The sequence below is a fragment of the Moschus berezovskii genome, chromosome 8 (assembly GCF_049115385.1).
Source record: "Moschus berezovskii isolate FMDL1 chromosome 8, NW_MosBer_1.0, whole genome shotgun sequence".
Lineage (NCBI taxonomy): Eukaryota > Metazoa > Chordata > Mammalia > Artiodactyla > Moschidae > Moschus > Moschus berezovskii.
The window spans coordinates 62,600,872-62,624,068 of record NC_142467.1 but is presented as its reverse complement, the minus strand read 5'-3'; the positions used below and the strand labels follow the sequence as shown (position 1 = coordinate 62,624,068).

Below are 23,197 nucleotides of genomic sequence, written 5' to 3'. Positions count from 1 at the left end.
ATTAGACTTAGCATAAACAAAACAAAAAGACAACCTACAGAATGGGGGGAAAAATACTTGCAACCAATGCAACTCACAAGGGATTAATTTCCAAAATATACAAATAGCTCATACAGTACAATAAAAAATAAAATAAAAACAATGGGCAGAAGATCTAAACAGATATTTCTCCGAAGAGGACATGTGGATGGCCAAAAGACACATGAAAAACTGTTCAACATCACTAATTATTAGAAAAATGCAAATCAAAACCACAATGAGGTATTAACCTCACTCCAGTCAGAATGGTCAGTATCAAAAAGTCTACAAAAATAAATGCGCGAGAGGGTGTGGAGAAAAAGCTACCCTCCTACACTCTTGGTGGGAATGTAAACTGGTGCAGCAACTATGGAAAACAGCATGGAGGTTCCTTACAAAACTAAAAACAGAGTCACATATGATCCAGCAGTCCCACTCTTGGGCATGTATCTGAAAAAGACAAAAACTCTAATTTGATAAAATACACGCACCCCAGTGTTCCCAGAAGCACTATTTACAACAGCCAAAATATGGAAGCAATCTAAATGTTCACTGACAAATGAATGGATAAAGAAGGTGTGACTGATACATATATACACATGTGACTGATACATACACACACACAATGGACTATTACTCAGCCATAAAAAAGAATGAAATAATACCATCTGCAGTAATATGGATGGACTTAAAGATTATGATACTAAGTGAAGTAAGCCTGAAAGAGAAAGACAAATATCATATGATATTGCTTATATGTGGAATCTTAAAAAAAAATAGATATTTATAAAACAGATCCATAGACATAGAAAACAAACTTATGGTTTCCAAAGGTGGTGGGGGGGAGTACATTAGGAGTTTGGGATAATTGTGCACCACTAATATATAGCACAGGAAACTATACTCAATACTTTGTAATCATTTATAAGAGAAAAGAACGTGAAAAAGGAGAAAAGAACCTGAAAAAGGATAGCTACATAACTGAATGTATAACATGTATAACTGGATCACTTATGTTGTACATCCGAAACTAACACAATGCTGTAAATTAACTAAACTTCACTTAAAAACACAAAACAAACCAACCTAAGGAAAGTATAATTTCCAATTATTAAAAGACTTATCTATAAAAGTTCACAACGTATAAAACCCTTTTAAATAAAAGCTGGGCTACCTAGGAAATAAAACTCCTAACTCACATAATCAAAGCCAACACCTATAAGAATGAATGAAAATCAGTATGATAAACACTCAAGAGATGTTGCTTTATAGTGTAAGAACAAATGAAGGGAAATAATCCACTGTCCATCAATAAACAGCATAACCATATAATTTACCATCTAAACTTGGATACATCTGAAAGTGAAAACGGGAGCTACTAATTTTTATTTATTATTTTATTATATTATTTTTTTATTATTTCTTTCTAGTAATTACATTAGAAAGCAGATATAGACTATGATGCCTCTGAGAAAACTAGCATGTGCTATCACCATTTGAAGTGGAAACAGATACTATGAATGAGATAAATTATATGTTACATTCATACAATAGAGAACTTACTCACACAGATTATTAAAAAAAAAAGACTACATTCTTTACATTCCAATAAAAGATCTCCAGGATACATTGTCAAATGATTAAAAAAGAACAATGTGTAGAATAGTACGTAAAGTATGCTACTTTCCTATTAAAAATACTAAGAAGAAATATTTACTTACATTTGCATAAAGAAATTCTGGAAAAACACATTAAAAAACCAATGAGAGGGAGAGGATGGGCACAGGTAAGAATAGGACATTTTACTATATATTTTACCTTATTTATTTTTAACCAGGTGAATTATTAGTTATTTTTAAAAAGGTAGCAGCCCCACCCCACACTCAAAATATAAATAACATTATAGGTTCTAATATAAAAATGTGCTTGACAAATCATTTCACTTAAGTACACAAGAAAAACTTCCAGACAGACCTAAAGCGTGAATTCTAAACCTGAGAAGTCTGGATTAATGTGGCTTTACAGTCAACAACAATTACTCAGAATCAATATTCTCACTTCGTAAAGAAGAAATGAATGAGGATCCTTTTATAGTCTCAACCATTAAAGCATAACAGTAACAATAAAATATACTGTTGAGAAATGGGTTTTAATATATTCAAGAGCCACAAAATTTAAAACATCTGCAACCTAAACTATTACTCTCCTGATGCTTCTCTAATGGGAATTAATATAATGGTTATACTGCTGCACTGACTTGCTATTTCAATCAAAAAATACATTTTTAAAGGTTTGTGTCAACTTTATATTCCACCTTTCCCTCTACCTTCTAATTCTCAACCTTTGCCTACATTCCTCTATGCTAGGAACTTCTTTGCAAAAACAAAAACACACTACTCTTACAAAATAAACAATGCTTAATTTATAAAAGAAAAACACAAGAAAATCCACAAAAGCTCTAGCCTATCTCTGGTTTCAATTCCTTTTCCATATTACCCAAATTGACGACAAGAAGTTGTTCAGAAAAAAAAATCACATTCATATACTGCATGGAAATATCACCTATGATAATGTATAATAACCAAGAGAATTACATCCAGTTTAGTACTTAAAAATTTAATGTAAGTTTGGGCCAAGCCTTTAAGAGCATATTCTTTACCAAATGAAAAAAACCTCCCTCCAAGTAGAATATTTAAAATATTCTCACCTGTTCAGTAATTGAACTCAAATCATTAGATGAAAAATCTTCCTCTTCATTCTCAAAAAACTCATAGTAATTTTCCAGAAGTCCAGCCATTATCCTGCTTACTATTTCTTGTTCTTTCAGATCTTCCATATCTGTGTAAATACTAAGAATGAAAAGTCCAAACTGAATTGAAAGTCCTTAAATCCATCGCAGATAAAGTCTGGAGAAAACCAATGAGTCACTTTATAGACCTGAGGGATTTATGCCACCATTCTGTGCCTCAGTTTTCCCATCTGTAAAGCCAACCTAATTTGTACCTTGTTCACAGAAATGCTGGGAGGATTAATCAGATCTACTATAAAAAATAATGGTTCATCAAGCAAACTATGACCCTTGGGAGACAGTATAATGATTTTATTTCACAAATATAATGTTTTTTAATCAAACAAAAATTTGTGAAAAAACTTACTGGAAGACATCTGGACCAAAGACAGCAGCCAAAGAGTTTGCTGACCAAATTTCTTCATGATGTGATGCTACATTGGCTAAAAATCTACACAGGAACTTTAACAAACTGTAATTAACAGGTGGAAGCTGTTGCAAGAGGAACCTCAACTTTCTTCCAAATTCATCTTCATTATTATAATCTATAAAACATAATGACAGGGTTTTTTCTTAATGAAGTAAAAGCAAAGCTCAGATATTTTGCCAGATTCACATTACTCCACCTACATCACCAGTTTACTATAACAATTCAAAACCTCTTCACTTCCTCTACTAGAGGCCAAATGCCTTAGGGCTTTGCATTTCACTTATTAAGTGGAAGAACTGGAGAAGGAATGCAACCCCTCAACTGTTGGAGGATGTTTTCTTCATCTATTATTCACTGGCTCCAATCCTAGAGCTTATTTTTTTTAATTCTCAACATACTGTCTTTTGCATGACTGTACATGTGTTTCCAAATTAGTGCCAACTCTACGAAGTCAAAATGTTCTCGTCAATACCAGTCAACACCAACCACGAGTAAGCAAAAATGAGAAGCAATTTAACCAGCTAACAGTATCACATGAAAGAAAAAACAAGGAAGAAACAGTAAAAAACAGACTTTCTTCTTTTAACATTCTAAAAAGGACAATTAAATTCAGCAATATCAACAGAACTATCAATAAATTAGGATGCATTTCATTTAGAATTGCTGGCAATCCACTGGTTAAGACTCTAGGCTTCCAATGCAGGGGGTTCGCTCTCTGGTCAGGGAACTAAGATCCTACACGCTGAATGATGCAGCCAAAAAAAAACCCCAAATTCCTCTTCTTGGTTTACCAAGTGAATTTTCAACTACCAGAAGACAGGTCCTGTGTTTAGGTCAATGAGTTTTCATTAACAGAAATTAGGTCTGTATCAACCCACTGACTGGTGAAGGTCCCAAAGAGGAGAAGTAATTTCTCAGAGCTACCTCAAAATGAAGTAATTAATTGCTCTAAAAGGGAAAATTAACCCAATTATCTTTCATTCTGTACTTTTCTTGATGTCCTTAAAATTAATTTAAAAATAATTACTGGGGGAAAAAATTATTGGTAAAAGGTTATGACCATGATACCGGTCATCTCTACAAAATAACACAGCTCTAAGAAGTTAACAGAAACGACTATGGTCATATGAGTTTTACTTAAAATTTAAAATGCAACCAATAACAATTCTTCTACATTTCATAATATTATCAACTGCCCAGGTACTCTGTCTTTATAATTGGTTGGAACAGTCCCTGAATGAATGTTTTTTTGAATTTCTGTGACTATGAAAGTGCGAAAGTGTTAGTCTGTTAGTTGCTCAGTTGTGTCTAACTCTTTGCAACCCCATGCACTGCAGCCTGCCAGGCCCCTCTGTCCATGGAATTCTCCAGACAAGTATATTGCAGTGGGCAGTCACTCCCTTCTCCAAGGGATCTTCCTGACCCAGGAATCAAACCCACATCTCCCACACTGAAGGCAGATTCTTTACTGTCTGAGCCACCAAAATTTTTAACAACCTAAATGTAGCAGAAAAGGATTATTTAAGAAAAACCATGTATATCAACTCAAAAATATATGCATCAATTAATATTATCAATATGATGACTACATCAACACTGACAAATTCTACACAACATTCTCTTTAGCTACGTAACATACATTTGTATTTATTTTATCATTTAACTCTCCTTATGCCCCTTCAGAATTTTAGCTCTATGAAGACAATTTTGTTCACTTCTGCATTCCCAGAATCTAAAACAGTGCCTGGCACACAGTAGGGGGTTCAATAAAAATTAGTTGAAGAAGCTGAATAAATACACAATAACTGAAAAAAGATGTTGCACTACTAAAATATTTGACTTGACGGGGTCGTAAGGTTGTGGGCTACACTGGTTTTGCCTGAAATACTGTTTAACATGCTGCTTTACTTTTATTAGTTAACATTTCTAGTATTCAAAAAAGTATTCAAAAATATTTACATCTACCAGGTTGCTTCTAAAGTCTTCAAATAAGGCAGAGCAGCATGTGTGTGTGTATGTGTATTAAAATATATCTGCTTAAACTTTTTTTCCTTTTGAGCCTACTTCCTAGTTAAATGTGTGTGTCAAACACATATCTGCTTAAACATTTTTTCCTTTTAAGCCTGCTGCTGCTAAGTTGCTTCAGTTGTGTCCGACTCTGTGCAACCCCACAGACAGCAGCCCACCAGGCTCCCCTGTCCCTGGGATTCTCCAGGCAAGAACACTGGAGTGGGTTGCCTTTTCCTTCTCCAACGCATGAAAGTGAAAAGTGAAAGTGAAGTCACTCAGTCGTGTCCGACTCTTAGTGACCCCATGGACTGCAGCCCACCAGGCTCCTCCGTCCATGGGATTTTCCAGGCAAGAGTACCAGAGTGGGTTGCCATTTTAAGCCTGCTGCTAAGTCACTTCAGTCGTGTCCGACTCTGTGTGACCCCATCGACGGAAGGCCACCAGGCTACCCCGTCCCTGGGATTCTCCAGGCAAGGACACTGGAGTGGGTTGCCATTTCCTTCTCCAATGTGTGAAAGTGAAAAGTGAAAGTGAAGTCGCTCAGTCGTGTCCGACCCTTAGCAACCCCACGAACTGCAGTCTACCAGGCTCCTCCATCCATGGGATTTTCTAGGCAATAGTACTGGAGTGGCTTGCCATTGCTTTCTCCAATTTTAAGCCTACTACCTAGTTAAATCATAACCAGGAAAAATATATGTACATATCAAAGAAGATTCCCCTGACTAGAAAATCTTTTAAGCATTAACAGTTTTTTTTTTAATGTAACAACAAATCCACAGAACTGTGAATTGTGTTTTCTACCAAAATATGATGTATAAACAACTGGACAAGCTATCATGAGCTAAACCAATGGCTGATAACACTGACAATGAATGGAATGATTGTCATAACCTGGGGGAAAGGGGTACCAGTGGATCTAGTAGACAAGAGACCCGGAATTCTACTGAATATCTTAAAATTCAAGGATAGCCCCTATACTAAAGAATTACCTAGCCCAAAATATCAGGAGTACCAAGGTTGTGAAATACTGGTCTAAATTAAAGATCACACCACATCACACCACATCACTTTGCTGCCACAGAAAACGAAAACCACTCTTTAAAAAAAGAAAACACTAACTCAAATGCAACTGGAAAAATGCTTCCTCCGTGACCTTAAAAGCACTAATTTCATCTATTTGTGAACATCAATTAAAATATTAACTTAAGTTACCTACGATAAATGGAGAGTTTTGTACAGAGACCCAGACACCTTCCCAAATGAATGATTAAAGAATAAACAAATAGATTTTATTACAATAGAAATACAAGTATCACCTCAAGTACCGCCACACCTATCTGCATAGCTATTAAAGAAATGGGTGTCTTATATGGGTGCGTGTGCATGCATGTGGGTGTGTGCTAATGGTTATGTACATGGGCAACGGAGAATGGTGGTTTTCTGAAAACAGGCCAAAAGCATTTCTGCACATCTTAAATTCCTTCACAAGTGAATACTGACATAGAATAATTAGTAAGATATATACTGTAACTCCGGAGAAGGCAATGGCAAACCACTCCAGTACTCTTGCCTGGAAAATCCCATGGATGGAGGAGCCTGGTAGGCTGCACTCCATGGGGTCACTAAGGGTTGGACACAACTGAGCGACTTCACTTTCACTTTTCACTTTCACACATTGGAGAAGGAAATGGCAACCCACTCCAGTGTTCTTGCCTGAAGAATCCCAGGGACGGGGGAGCCTGGTGGGCTTCTGTCTGTGGGGTCACACAGAGTCGGACACGACTGAAGTGACTTAGCAGCAGCAGCATACTGTAACTCCATTAAGTAACACAGTACATGATACTGTCATACTTTAAAATGAGTAACAGTGAAAATGACAACCTCACTGACAAAACAGCTTCTGACTGGTAGCATCAGTGAGAGGCAGTAACTTTATTATCACTAAATCTTATTCCACTTATTCATTTATAACTTTTCAGTCAAAACTGAAAGGTTATCAGATTCTTAGAACAGACCTGTCTACAATTCTACAACACAGGGAAAATGGAATCCTATCATTATAAAAATAAAAATGAATGGCTCTAAAGACATAAAAAGAGCTCAAAAAACTCATAACACATCAGTTTCATTATATATATTTAATGAGTGCAAAAATGCTTATTAGGTGACTCAATATAAACATCTGAAAAAATTCCTACTTCCAAGAAAAGAAATTTGAAATAGATTCAGAAATTCAAAACAATATTTCTTGGGACAAAAAAAGAAAATTACACTTTGAAAAAAGATAATGATATTGATACTTTATTCTGAAACCTGTTCTTTGATCCAAATGGCATAATAAAGAAACAAAACTGAATCAGGCTAACCATTCCTGAATAAATCAAGTATAAAATGAGCTCTATCATCTAGCTGTATAGAGAAAAACATACGTAAGAGGATCATAAATTATCTTTGTATTGACTTTTAACACATAAATAAGAGGCATCTAATAACTTAGGCTTGCTTTTAAATTTAAAAAAATAATAATAAATTTAAGAAAAAATGGAAAAATACTCTCAAAAGGAAATCTTCCTCTTCTAACCATACACAACTTAAGGATATATACAAACAAAATGTCCAGCTCTCACAGCAAGTAGGGATTAAGGAAGCAGTTATAATTTCTTACTATCACTGAATTTCTCTAGAAGTTCCATTTCAAAAAATTAGAGAGATTCCACAATACAAAGAAAAGCCAGAAAAAATATACAGAGTGAAGTAAGCCAGAAAGAAAAACACCAATACAGTATACTAACACATATATATGGAATTTAGAAAGATGGTAATGATAACACTATATGCGAGACAGCAAAAGAGACACAGATGTAAAGAACAGACTTTTGGACTCTGTGGGAAAAGGTGAGGGTGGGATGATCTGAGAGAATAGCATTGAAACATGTATATTATCATATATGAAACAGATCGCCAGTCCAGGTTCGATGAATGAGACACGGTGCTCAGGGCTGGTACACTGGGATGACCCAGAGGTATGGGACGGGGAGGGAGGTGGGAGGGGGATTCAGGATGGGGAACACATGTACACCCAGGGCAGACTCATATCAATGTATGTCAAAAACCACTACAATATTGTAACGTAATTAGCCTCCAACTAAAATAAATAAATTTTTTTAAAAATCCAAAGAAATGTATAATACAGTTGATCCCTGAACAACACAGGGGTTGGGGTGACAACCCTCCACATCATTGAAAAGTCGTGTATAACGTTACAGCAAGTCCACCAAGTCCACAGTTCTGCATGTGTCGATTCAACCAACTGTAGATCACGTAGTACAAATTTATTGAAAAAATATGTAATTTCAAACCCATGTCGTTCAAGAGTCAACTGTATTACATGTCAACTTCATAAATTTTCCTGTGTCATGAAACATGTCACACTATTATATACACATGAATACCATCTGGCTCAAGAAACAGAAGCATCTCCTCGCTTCTTGGTTCTTTTACCTTTCTGCATATCTCTAGTTTTATTTTTCTTGTCCATCCCAGCTAAGCCCTACTTTTAGTCACCACCAAAAAACTAACCCAACAGAGACAAATGAATTTCTTTATTTGGTTTGCAATCTGATGTCCAATTTGGTATTTTATCATGGGGTAGCAAAGAATTGGACACAACTGAGAGACTTTTACTTTCCTTCAGGCAGGTGTCCAAGAACAAGTTTTAGGTATAGTCCAAACTTAGAATCAAAGCTGTCTTCTGGTTTTTGCTAGAATATTCAATCAAACCAAGGATAAACATAGTAACATCACCACTAACCAACATCACTGGCTATTATGGGACATTCTGCCACACATCTTTTGTTGTTGTTCCTTCTTTCTTTCTCTTTGTTCTTGTCTCCTGCTTTTCCTTCTTCTCATCTTGTATCTTAGGCTCACTAAGACTAATCATAAAAAGTAAACAGCACTATAGGAATCTAAGAGGCTGCCATTCCTTTAACTAGACAATACAGCCCCAAAGAGCATATGTATTCAAATGGGAACTTAAGAAATTATTCTCAAAACTACTATAATTACTGCTTACATGTCAAGATTTCTAAAAGATAAAGATTTTGAAATTAAATGTTAAGTGACTGATTGATAAGATTCAGGTTATGTTACCTTGAGAAAGTTGCATCAAGTGAATATGCAAACTGCCAGGGATAACAGGTTCAGGAAGTTCTTGAAGGAAAAACCTAAGAAGACTAATAGCTGAGGGAACATCTGCTTCCTTAACCAAATCCACCTCTTCTCCACTGTCGTATCTCTGCCGAAGCCACTCCACTGTCTCAGCATTTCCATTGACTTGAAAAAGTCCTTGTTGCTCCAGACCTCCTACATTAGTTCAAGGCAAAAATTAAGTAAGTTTCAACTACCATATATATTTATTCTCCAATGAACTTAAAATATTCATACTTTCAGAAAGCCATTCTTGTCTCCCCTGATTGGGCTGAACACGTTCAAATCACACACCTAAAAACACAAACTGCCCCTGTCTTGAGGGATATTCTACTTTATCCCACCCTCTTATATTTGTTAAAAAATATTATCATCCCTCCCACTAAAGTATGCTCTAAATCAGGCATACCTGAATATATGACTTTAAGTGAAAGACACACTAAAAAAAAAGAATTCAGTTTTCCTCACAATGTTTTGGACACTGAGTACCGAGGAAAAAAATAATCCAAGGTCAAAAAGGGTAAGTTGTGTCTATTAAAACAAAGGCTAGCCCTCAAAGTAAGGAAATATATACCATGTTCCTCAATATAGTCCACTACATGGCGGACTATGAACGGAACCTCATTGTCTGGATGTCCTCCCTGCTGCAGCTCATCAAGTGGAATTCCAAATATTTTGTTAGCAAGAACGGAGTTGCAGTTACTCAAGGAAGGGGAGGAGCTCTTCCTCATATCTTTTTTGCAGCCAGAAATCAAAGCTGTCTGTTCTGCCAAATGAAAGGAAAAAAAAAGACTATAATGATTAACTGGTGGCAATATGACTAAATACATTAAAGAAGAAGGCTTTGCACCTGTTTGTTATCTATTAAATATGTTCCAGTTACCAGGCCCATACTGTGTTCTACAACTGAAGCTCAATACAATCATCTAAGCATTTTCTCTACTATGGGAAGTCAGTTCTGAATGCTCGCTTTAGTGAAAGCTGCTCAGTCGTGTCTGACTCTTTGTGATTCCGTGGACTATACAGTCCATGGAATTCTCCAGGCCAGAATACTGGGATGGGTAGCCTTTCCCTTCTCCAGGGAATCCTGCCAACCTAGGGATCGAGCCCAGGTCTCCCACATTGCAGGCAGATTCTTTACCAGCTGAGTCACCAGGGTAGCCCAAGAACAGTGGCATGGGGTAGCCTATCCCTTCTCCAGCAGATCTTCCTGACCCAGGACTCAAACTGGGATCTCATGCACTGCAGGCAGATTCTTTACCAGCTGAGCCACCAGGGAAGCCAATACTAATGCCATGCCATGACTGCCTATCTATCAAACAATGGCAAAACTGATCACTGAACTTCACAAAGGATATTAATGTCTCAAAGACAAATTAAGGGGTAAATTTTGCACCAATAAGACCTTACTGAACAAGCTTAATAATGATACAAGTAAAAGATCAAACCTAATCATTTCTGGACTCTGGTATTTGAAGCTCATCTAACCACTCAATTCATAAGCAACCTAACAGGAGAGAATCTTTTTTTTTTAATGATAGGCTAATAAGAACAAGATTAACCAGTTCTTATTTCTACATGACAGAGCAGCCATAATGTTTTTATAAACAAAGGAAATTCTTCAGCTCTAGGCATCTATCTACCTTTAGTGAGAATGTTCTTTTATCAATCCTGCTGCTTTATAATTATTCAAAAGAAAAACTTCCACAGTCTTATCTAGCTCAGAAGAAATAAATTATTCATCTTAACTCTGTAGACTTGTGATCAATAAAGAATCAGTGGGCAAAAAAAATGTTTCCAATTTCTGAATCATCAAAGAACAAATAGTCTCAATAAATATTCATTTTCTAAAATAATCATTTATGGGAATTCCCTGGTGGTCCAGTGGTTACAACTCTGTGCTTTCATTGCTGAGGGTGTGGTTTCAATCCTTGGTCCGGAAACTAAGATCCCACAATCCATGTAGCATGGCCAAAGGAATAAAAAATAAAAACGAAATAAAAATTTATTACTTTATATGGATAAAGGAAAGAAAACCTTTTTCCAAAAGCTGATAATGAACAAAAGGACACCAACTGAGCTTTTTTCATCACCCCAGAGACACGCTACAAGAGAAAGATAAGAGCAAAACAAAAAAAAGCTCAATATTCTAAAAGTTTACACAAATAAATGTTTATATATATGTCCATATGTATAAAAGGTAAACCCACTGGAGAACAAATGAAACTTATATAAATAATAAAAATTAACTTAGGGACAGCAAAATGCCATAAATGTAAACAGTTTCAGACAAGCAAACTCCATTCTTTAACACATCTGATGTCAGCTAATAATTACAAAACCTGAAGTTAACAATTCAATAGAAGGAATAGGAAATTAATTCTAAAATCTCTTTGGATATATAAGCGTGGGATAATTACCATTGTGAAAACTTACCTTTGAGTACTTAAACACCTAAGTTTAAAAAATGGTTTCTGCACCAGCTACCCTCACTGAGCAAGCATTCTTTTGTCATTTATGGCTGTTTGAGATTATGGCAGAAGATCAGCCTATAGTTCCTCATTGAAGAAACGCAGAACTCGATCAGTACTTCAGCAGTTAATCTAGAAGAAAAAAAAAACAATTCTTTTAATTTCTTATAACATCTTTAACTGTGAGAAAAGACTAGAATAAGCAGTGAATCTATTCAGGAAGGCGCCTAAAACAAAAAGCATTCTTCTGCCTAAAAAAAATCTGTCTGAGACAGATTTCCCTGGTGGTCCAGTGGCTAAGACTGCAAACTCCCAATGCAGGGGGCCTGAATTCAGTCCCTGGTCAGGGAATTAGATCCCGCATGCCACAACTAAGACCCGATGCAGCCACATAGATAAACAATTTTTTAAAAAATCTGTCTGAGAACAAGAGGCAAAATCTTACACAAGGTTTCAAATTATGATGGCTAACCTGGGTATGAATCTTTCTGCTAAAGGTAAACAAACTCATTGCACAGGACAATCTTTGACAGCACACATCTTCAGGGATTACACCATTCTCATAGTACATTTTTCTTCAATGGATCCTTCATTTGTGCACGCGCACACACACACATCCACCCAGTTCTATTCCATCCTTACTCATATACTCAGAACTAAACATGGAAGCATTTTAGATCAGAGTGAAAGACACGAGTTTAAGCTTGGTACCACACTTACATACTTCACTCTGTATACAAGAAACATCTTGTTATCCACAATACAGTAGTTCGCACTTTCTAATTTGAAGAGGCAATAGTGCATGCTGGAAAAGAGTTTTCCAACCAGAACTAGAAAGCGCACATGCAACGTGTAAACACAGCACCAGAAAGGTGCATGTTCAAATATCAGCTCTGTAGATGTGATCCTGAACAGCTTCCATGTCACTAAGCCTTCAGTTCAGTTCAGTCGCTCAGTCGTGTCCGACTCTTTGCGACCCCATGAATCACAGCACGCCAGGCCTCCCTGTCCATCACCAGCTCCCGGAGTTCATTCAAACTCATGTCCATCCAGTCGGTGATGCCATCCAGCCATCTCATTCTTTGTCGTCCCCATCTCCTCCCACCTCCAATCCCTCCTAGCATCAGACTCTTTTCCAGTGAGTCAACTCGTCGCATGAGGTGGCCAAAGTATTGGAGTTTCAGCTTTAGCATCAGTCCTTCCAATGAACACCCAGGATTGATCTCCTCCAGAATGGACTGGTTGGATCTCCTTGCAGTCCAAGGGACTCTCAAGAGTCTTCTCCAGCACCACAGTTCAAAAGCATCAATTCTTTGGCGATCAGCTTTCTTCACAGTCCAACTCTCACATCCATACATAACCACGGGAAAAACCATAGCCTTGACTAGACGGACTTTTGTTGGCAAAGTAATGTCTCTGCTTTTTAATATGCTATCTAGGTTGGTCATAACTTTCCTTCCAAGGAGTAAGCGTCTTTTAATTTCATGGCTGCAATCACCATCTGCAGTGATTTTGGAGCCCAAGAAAATAAAGTCTGACACTGTTTCCACTGTTTCCCCATCTATTTCCCATGAAGTGATGGGACCAGATGCCATGATCTTCGTTTTCTGAATGTTGAGCTTCAAGCCAAACTTTTCACTCTCCTCTTTCACTTTCATCAAAAGGCTTTTGAATTCCTCTTCACTTTCTGCCATAAGGGTGGTGTCATCTGCATACCTGAGGTTATTGATATTTCTCCCAGCAATCTTGATTCCAGCTTGTGCTTCTTCCAGCCCAGCATTCCTCATGATTTACTGTGCATACGAGTTAAATAAGCAGGGTGACAATATACAACCTTGACGTACTCCTTTTCCTATTTGGAACCAGTCTGTTGTTCCATGTCCAGTTCTAACTGTTGCTTCCTGACCTGCATACAGGTTTCTCAAGAAGCAGGTCAGGTGGTCTGGTATTCCCATCTCTTTCAGAATGTTCCACAGTTGTTTCCTTTTATAAAAAATACCTACACACGTTACATTTTACTGAGAAAATCCATGCATGCATTAGAAAGAAAATAAATTTCTTTCTCTCCTTTACATACTGTTAAAAGGCCAGCTGTGGAAAGACAGAGGGCGGGGAAAACCTGTTTGGCAATGTGTTTAATATTTGGTCTCATTATCTTCTGTAAATTCTAAAAATCTATGTAAAATCTTCTAATAAGCTCAGTACACTGCAGGTCTCTACTCAAGAGGGTTTAGGTAAGCAGAGGAGTATTATTATACAGTGTGGTTTTCAAAAATGTGTTAATAGTAACATATACCTCCAGGAGGAACATTAAAAACGGAAGGGAAGGAAAACCACATTCCCACGACAAATGGTTAGTAGATGATTACTTCCAAAACATCCTGAAATGCCTGCTAAAACATGTAGTCTCTTACATGAAAAACAACTTCAAAGTTATATAAGATCTTTTAGAGAGATTAACTTCAGGGACAAGACGTCTAATAACCAACCAACCCTCCTCCGTGATTTCATAAAACTACAGTGAGCAATGAAATCAAGTATATTGTATATAACCACACTCGCCAAATAATGGTGCTAGATGCAACACATATATTTTACAAACTGCAACCCACTAAACAAGACATTTCACCTTGAGACAGCTCATTTACCCCTCTTTTATTCAAAGTATTCACCTAAAAACTCGTTGCCCCTAGAGAAAATCTGTTAGTAAATAGACTGGTTACTTTTGAGTAACTCTCAAAAAGGTTTCATGGCCACAGTCAATTATTTTATAATAATTTCAAAATTATTTTATAATAATTTCTACATGATTTCAAACTTTTAAATCAGAAGAAAAGTAAGGAAGACAAAGGGAGATAAAATCCCCTGTGACTAAGTCCCCTCATCTATTCTCCTTACTGATATCCTCAATTCTCAAATCTAACCTGAATTCCCTGCACAAAATTCCTCAATTGTTTTCCAATGCCTAGAGCCCTGGGCTCCAATTTTTCAATCAGGAAAAAGATTATGACCATACCTCTCATACATGTATGTGTATATCTAAGATAAAATATTGAATACCCTAAGATATTATGAACATAATAAACATACACTATAATAACATTTTTAAAGGTAATTCTCGAGCAGTTTAGTGGTCAGGGCTCTGCACTTCCACCCAAGAGGCATTAGTTTGATTCCTGATCAGGGAACTAGAATTCTACTTGCAGCACGACTCAGCAAAAGAAAAAAAAATTAACATTAAAAATAAACAGAAATGTAATTGTATTCCTCCACCTCCACACACATTTTAACAGATCATCCTGCCCATTCAAAGTGCCAGCACCTCACTTTTGAGACCAGCGACCTACAGCACTTGTTTCCTAACTTCATCTGGGGATGAGGAAGGGTTTATTCAATATACAGATATTCAGTATATAGCCACAACCCCAATCTAGCATCCATGAGAACCTGGCCTGGGCCTCTGTATGTTTAATCAGCTCTTTGAGTGACTGTAATACATACAAAGTTTTATGAACCTCTGACATACACCACAGACTGCAAACTCTTATTGCATGGCCTACAAGTACTTCACCTAAAATCCCCTTTCTTGACATTCCTCCACCTCACTCTACTCTCCAACAATATTTAACTACCTGAAATTCACAATCCACACCTACCAAGCTGTGCATGCATTCTGTTTTCTGTCTTGGAGCCCTAACTCAACACCATGACAAATTCCATCTTGTACATCAAACTTCCAATTCACCATCAAGTCTCAACTTTACTTCCTCTGTCAAACCCTCTGTGACTTCCTGAGGCAGACAGTTCTTCTCTTTTACTCCTATTGTGTTTCTTACCCTTTTAGCAATGATCCCATAGAATCTAAAAATATGTCTGTCTCTTTTTTTCAAGAGAGGACCTTGTAGGTAGCAACCCTGTCACTTCATCTTTGTATAGCCTCATAGAATCCCTAACACATAATTTAAAGTTTAAAATATACGTTGAATAAAGACATAAAGAAGAAGCATAAATAAGAACAACACTGGCTATTCAAAGTTAAGAAGATAAATAAAAACTGAACATCTCCTTAAGTGAGTAAAAACTAAATGAAACATCAAAAGTGGCTGCCATACCTCCTTCCAGCAATAATCAAAGATAATTAAATCAAGAAAGAAAAGCACTTTATAATAACTTTATAATATATAAAAATACAACAATTACTATGTTGTATATCTGAAACTAATAATACTGTAAATCAGCTATAATTTTTTAAAAGAATGAAAAGAAAGTCTGATTTATATCTATAAGCACTTCATACGTTATTTCTCATACCTAAAAAATGCTGATTTTTTATATAAAATGCACTATTCCCCTTTTACAGGTACTGAGCCTCAAGGCACTGAGCTAAACTTCAAAATTTGTAAATGATGATGCTAGAATGTGCTGCTGGATCTAACTCCAAATCTAATGGAAGTAATTTAAGTCTTAAGAAACTAGAACACTAAAATGAGCAGCATTATACAGACAAAAAGGTTTACTCTCACATCTACTTGGAAATAAGCCACAAATCTGATTCAAAAAGCCAAGGAAACCATAAGGTACCTGAAGTTAGTCCCCAAGATAGATGAAGAAACTTCCTCAAAGGATGACCTTTTAATATATTCATCAGTAGTCATATCGCGTTTTATAAAGTTCACATAACAGTACATGAAACACAGGTTAGAGTGCTGGAGTGATGTTTAATACTAAAGCATGAGAAAATGTGACACTTTAAATGATGTCTCCGCATGAAAGGGTAAGTCTGTAACGTGCTGGAGCAAGCTGGCTCCCCAAAAATTCCTTTACATGCACTCCAAGGTCACTGGTTACTATTTTAGCATGATTTTCTACTAAGTCAAAGTGAGTAAATGTTAAATTAGCTCTTCCGACTAAGTACCAACATGACCAAGCCTTTCAAAAAAACAAACAAAAAATAGCTCTACAATTTAGAAGATGACACAAAATATCTGAGAAAGCATATATGCATTAAAGAGAACACATTTTAGTCAATTATCATGCAGATGATATCAACTGTGACAAATGTTGACTCTTCAGGACTCCTCCATTCTAGTAACTTTTCACCTTTCATTTTCCTCCACTGAAAACATGCTCACCTTGGGCCTACTAATGAGTATAGTCTTAAGACTAGCATATCATTTCTTGCTGCTCTTTAATACCAAACTATAATACTTTTTTTTTTTTAACCATTGGAAGTAATTTCACAACTTGTTCTATCTAACCAAATGGATCCCTTGAGAGCAGAACATTTCTCTCTTTTTGCACAGACCTGTGTAAATATTGCTGGGGGGGTATGGGGCAAGAGTGTCATACAAACAAAAAAGCACTGATTATACTTGTTTCTTGTATGTCTTTTCCACTTTATTATGAACTTTGAGAGGAAAAAAAATATGATTTCAACTTTGTTTCCCAGGTTGTGAATATTATACAACAGCAGAACTCTAATACCTGAAATGATGCTATCATTTCTGGTATACTTTCCAGTTCACTATCCAACTGAATCTTCACAACCATCCCCTGTGAAATAAGCATAGTAGATTATCATTTTCTTTCTCAGAAGAATAACAAAAAAAAATTTCAGAGAGCTGAAGAAACTGATTTAAAGTCACTTGACTAGTGAGTAAGTCACCAAAACAGTGAGTAGAACTTAGTCTGCTGCCTTTTAGTTGATGCTCTTTTAGACAACAATGACTGCAGCCAACACTGAAAATACTGTCTGAAGTTTTACTGAAATGTATGAAATGATACTTCATAAAGGTAATTCATAAAGCAAATATTCTGTACTTGCTATTCAAAAATCATTATGCCAACACTTGTATATGTATCTTTTGAAATTATTAGTTTCAAAAGTGATTCTACAATGAACCACAATATAGTCTGCTTTTAACATAAAAATATTTTCTTATCTGATCCTAAATTTGAGCTCCTTCACTTTTCCAAATTTTTAATCCACTGTGTGTGTGTGTGTGTGTGTGGTGCTCAGTCGTGTCCAATTCTTTGTGATCCCATGGACTGTAGCATACCAGGCTCCTCTGTCCATGGAATTTTCCAGGCAAGAATACTGGAGCGGGTTGCCATTTCCTCCTCCAGGGAATCTTCGACTCAAGAGATCGAACCGCATCTTCTGAGTCTCCTGCATTGGGAGGTAGATTGACTGGTATCCAAAAAAGGACCTCCCCCTAGTCTTCCCCCCAAATATTAAGCACCTACTATGTCAATCAGCAAGTGATATGAGCTTTATTTTCACTTTTCCTTTTCAATTACATAGAACAACAGCCTGATATACAAAATCAAAAATACATATTTTAAGTAAACAATTCAAGTTTTTCCATTTTTCCATTTCAGAAAAGGGCAATAACTGAAACCAGACATACATTTATCTGAAAAATGCTTAAAACCAAAGAGAATAGAATTATTCTTTTATAATATACTGAAAAGAAAAAATATATATATACTGAAGAAAAAATATACTGAAGTTAGGTAAAAACTCAACCAAAAAGATTTAGGGTATTTACTTCTCTAGTAGAAATCTAATAAATTTCATTAAATTATCTTGTCAACCCACTGCACATCCCTCAACCTAAGGCTTTTATACATGCTGGTTCATTTACCCCAAACACTGTCCCTTACTTCCTCTTTCTCATCTTCCACTCTTACTCAAGTCTCACTCTTGGAGGGGGTTCTCCAACCCATCTAACCTAATGATATCCCCTGTTAATTTTCTTAGGGCACGTTATTCCTCAGCTCCAAAACATTCATCATAAGTTTTATTATATATCCTCTTCTGTATCTGTTTAGTCTCTTTCCCCCAAGAGAATACATAAGTTCCTTAGAGTCCACTGGTGGGTTGCTTTTTTAAAAAAAACAGCTTTATTAAGGTGTAATTTACATATCATAAAATTCACTCTTTTCAAGTTAATAATTCAATGTCTAGTAAATGTATGGTTATACAACTATCATCTGGTAACTGCTCTGGTTTTGCTCCTTCGTGTATCTTACATTTAGAAAAAGAAAAATAAATATCCAGTGAGTGAATAAATAAATCTGATAACGAATTATCCTTCATACCATTACAATTCATATCCATCTCGTGTACTATGTGATTATGAGTTGGTGCATTAAACCCACCTTTACAACATTCTATTTTAAAAATCCTTCATTATTCCCATTTCCAATCAAAGTCAGCTCTTCTATAAGGTCCCAAAGTGAACCACCCCACATACAAGCCTACTGCATCACCTGGAGAACATTGCTTCAGGTCAAGTTCATGTGTACATACTACACTTTCTTTTTCTCCACCGTAATCCCCTCCTCTGCTCCTAGCTATGTCAACAAAATATAAAGAAAGGAAAGTTCAAGAGCATTAACCCTACTCATTGGATAGGATAGGATCTTCATTTGATGCTTCACCTTTGTAATGCTGAGATTATAGAAGTTCTCCATCTTGATATATACCTAATTGATATCGTTTTAATACACTGACTTACTAAATAATTGGAAACCTTTTTCAGATGAAAAATCTCTTCGCTGTTTATCCATCCGTAAACAGAAATTTCCCGCCCTCCCCCCCCACCTTTTTTTTGGCCGTGTCTTGTGGCATGTAGGATGTTAGTTTCCCAACCAGGAATCAAACCAATGCCTCCTTCAGTGGAAGCACGGAGTCCTAATCACTGGACCACCAGGGAATTCCCCAATTTCTATTTTTTTAAATTTCAGTATTTCATTCATTTTTAAGAACCATTAAAGTTTTCAGATAAAAGATTTAAATCATTTACAAAATGACTTTTTCAAAGTAACTCAACAAGAAACAAACTCAATTTTTAAAATTAAGCAAAGGGCTTAAACATATTTCTCCAAAGATATACAGATGAAAAAATGTTCAGCATCAGTCTTATGGACATGCAAATCAAAACCACAATAAGATACCTGTTCACCCCCATTAGGATGGCTATTACCAAATAAACCAACAAACAAAGGGAAGTAACAACTGCTGAAGAGATAGAGAGAAATTGGAACCCTTGTGCATTGCTAAATGGGAATGTAAAATGGTGCAGCAGTCCTGGAAAACAGTTTAGATATTCCTCAAAAAGTTAAACACAGAATTATCAGCAACTTCACTCCTAGGTATTTACCTAAAATAATCAAATGCAAGGACTTAAACAGATACTTGTACACCAACATTCACAGCAGCATTACTCACAAAAGCCAAAAAGTAGAAACAATCCAAATACTCATCAAGAGATGAATGGATAAACAAAATGTTGTATATACACACGATGGAATACATTATCCAATCTTAAAAGGGAAAGAAATTCTGATACACACTACAATATGAATGAACCTCGAAAAGCATACTAAATGAAATATGCCAAACACAAAAAAAGGACAAATGCTATTTGATTCTACCTATATAAAGTACCTAGAACAGGCAAATTATAGAGACAGAAAGTAGAACAGCAGTTACCAGGGGCTAGAAGGAAGAGGGAATGGGGAATTACTGCCTTCACAGTTTTTTTGGAATGATGTGGCTCAGTCTATAATGTAAAGAATCAGCCTTCAATGCAGAAGCAGCAGGTTCGATCCCTGGGTTTGAAAGATCCCCTGGAGGAAACCCACTCCAGAATTCCTGCCAGGAAAATCCCATGAACAAAGGAGCCTGTAGGGCTACAGTCCATGGGGTCACAAACAACTGGACACAACTGAGCACCCATGAAGGCAATGGTTGTACAACATTAAGAATGTACTTAATGCCACTGAATTGTACACTTAAAAATGGTTAAAATGATAAATTTTAATCATACACATTTATCACAATTTTTTTCAAAATATAGCTACAATTTACATTATTATGTTCTCCAATATTAAAGTCAGGGTACAACGAAGAGGGAGGGGCTTTGGCAACCCACTCCAGTATTCCTGCCTCGGAAATTCCAAGGACAGAAGAGCCTGGTGGGCTACAGTCCATAAGGTTGAAAAAGAGTCAGACATGACTTAGCAACTAAACAAGGGAAGCCATGCACAGACTGAGGTTATTCATAGATAATAAAAATAGCTGTTTTATTGGTGGGGGGGAACTGACATGGCACAATACATTCATTTCAGTCATTATCTCTGTCCTAAAACAAACGGCATTCTAATAAAAACAATAAAGAGTAGGGAAAATTGTGTTCAGGAGGAAAGAGATATATAACAAAATTGTACTTTCTGATCAATTTTTTTGTGAACCTAAAACTTCTCTAAAAACAGCCTACTAATTTTTTAAATAAATAAAAATTTAAAGACATAGAAAATACGAGAATTCTATACTCATATTAATACCAAAAAATAAAACAGTACATAAGCAGTTTAAAACACATATACAATGTAACATTTACTTCACCTAAGGAAGAATTTTATGACATGATAAACCTTTCTACATCTTTCCCATGTTTAAGAAGTGTCCCAGATCCCTAACCGGTAACAATTAAATCGTTGAAAATACGGCCCAAATTTTAAAAGCAGCAGAGATTAAGAAAGAAGCTACCGACAGATATACAAATGAGAAGCAGTTCATTAATTCCATTCAACAAGTACGGGCATTTACTAAATGCACAGTACCTGAGAGACACCCAGGCCATCAAGTATTGCATGCAAGGTTACAAAAACGAAAGTTGAAGACACAGCCCCACATCAACCCAGAAAGTCAGTAATTCAATAACACCCTTTAATGTCCGCCTTTTAAGGTAAGTGCACCTCAGTTATTTAACGTTCATAATCTGCATTACTGAGGTCCCAGTTGCCATTTTTAGATTATCACCAACTTGAAAACAAGCTAAGTGCCCAATCTTAGGTACTTTTTTCATTGATTAGACGGCATAATGGGGAGCCGAATGAAATGTCAGTTTGGTTTTTAATTGACTTTTAATTGAAGCATACCAACTTCCCACTGGGCAAGTGTGTCAACTGACTGAATTTCCCATTACCTTATCTAAGAAACCAGGCGCCCTGAGACAGTGCTATATCCTCTCTAGCCTGGTCTATGCAGAGTGCATTCTAAACAAGTCCCCAGTGCACCAACAGCCCAATTTTGGCTATATTCTCTGAACGATTTAAGGAAGTAAGCAACCACTCATCTCACGTGATCTTAAAAAGGGGCGCAGTAGAGCCCGGATTAAACCATACTTTTTTTTCTGCATCAACTTCACTGCCCAGCACGAAGGAAAAGGGCAGGGAGGCGGCGCAGGTCCGGTGTGCAGGGGAGGCTAGCAAACAAGCGTGGGTAGCTGTGCCTTCCACTTAGGGGGAGCTAGGAGGTGAGAACGCACACCCGCTCACGCGCACTGCAGCGGCTGAAAATATCGAATCTGCCACACCCCCTGGAAGCCAGGGGCACAGCTTCACCGTATTTTGCTTGAGAAGAAAGGGGGCCCTCTCCACAGAATGCCGCACCTTTAGGGCTCTGCCCGGTCTCCCACGCACCACAAGGGGCAAAGCCCTAGAACCCAGCGAGTGGGACACGGCGCCGGGGGGCGGCAGAGGGGTGAGGGCCGCGGCTACCGGACCGGCGCATGCGCAGATAGGGGTACCCGCCCGTTCACCTACCCTTGGAACCGCGACGCCCCGTTCCCCGGCCGCGGCCGCTTCTCCAGGACCCGCGGCGACTGCAAGAGGGCGAGAACTGAGGCCCCAAGTGATTCCGCGACCGGCGAGCCTCTTCCTGTGGCGGCCACTGGCGGGAGGCTGAGGCGACGACTGTGGCTCGGGGCCAGCCCGGTAGGCGACCCCCGGGTGCCCCCGGCCGTGGCGGCGGCGGAGACGCGGAAGACGGGGCGGGAGCGGCCACGGAGGCAGCGACTGAGGCGCAGAGCCTCCCTAACAGCAAGCTGAGGAGAGCGGAGGGCGGAGGGCGCAGGGCGCAGGGCGGGCTGGGGCCGGGCCGGACGTGACGTAAGTGGGAGGGGCGGGGCGGGCCCGGGGGCGGGGGCGGGGCGAGTGCGCAGTGAGAGCTGGGAAGCCCCACAGATGCTGGGTGCAGTTCTGAAGTCTGTGCTCATAGAGCCCGGGTTGTGGGGTGAAGGGGGTTCCGTCACTCCAAATTTGGGCCCCTGAGTTAGAGCTGAGAAGCAGGGCGTGGACCCGAGGGAGGTGTCAGGGGGTCCTCAGTCTGGAGAGGTTGGAAAGAAGAGGAAAGTAGGGAGGGGACATAAGAGTCATGAAGGGCAAATTCCGCAGCCCGAGGTCACTCCTGGTCTCTGC

The 23,197-nt window shown here is 37.7% G+C and overlaps 1 protein-coding gene and 1 pseudogene across 5 annotated transcripts in view; one reads left to right on the top strand and one right to left on the bottom strand.

Annotated features, from left to right (window-relative positions):
* Window positions 1-22,682, bottom strand: part of FAM13B (family with sequence similarity 13 member B) — an 82,911-nt gene extending 60,229 nt beyond the window's left edge. For all 5 annotated transcript variants that reach the window (XM_055428736.2, XM_055428739.2, XM_055428737.2 and 2 more), the window contains exons 1-6: window positions 22,544-22,682; window positions 11,892-12,058; window positions 10,030-10,221; window positions 9,399-9,611; window positions 3,174-3,351; window positions 2,726-2,867 (exon numbers count right to left, since the gene is read on the bottom strand). In XM_055428736.2, coding sequence (XP_055284711.1) covers window positions 2,726-2,867; window positions 3,174-3,351; window positions 9,399-9,611; window positions 10,030-10,186 — 690 coding nt within the window. In that variant the 5' untranslated portion in view covers window positions 10,187-10,221; window positions 11,892-12,058; window positions 22,544-22,682. The remainder of the gene's footprint in view (window positions 1-2,725; window positions 2,868-3,173; window positions 3,352-9,398; window positions 9,612-10,029; window positions 10,222-11,891; window positions 12,059-22,543) is intronic.
* LOC148777078 (uncharacterized) lies at window positions 16,683-22,685 on the top strand (annotated as a pseudogene).
* The last annotated feature ends 512 nt before the right edge of the window (window positions 22,686-23,197 follow it).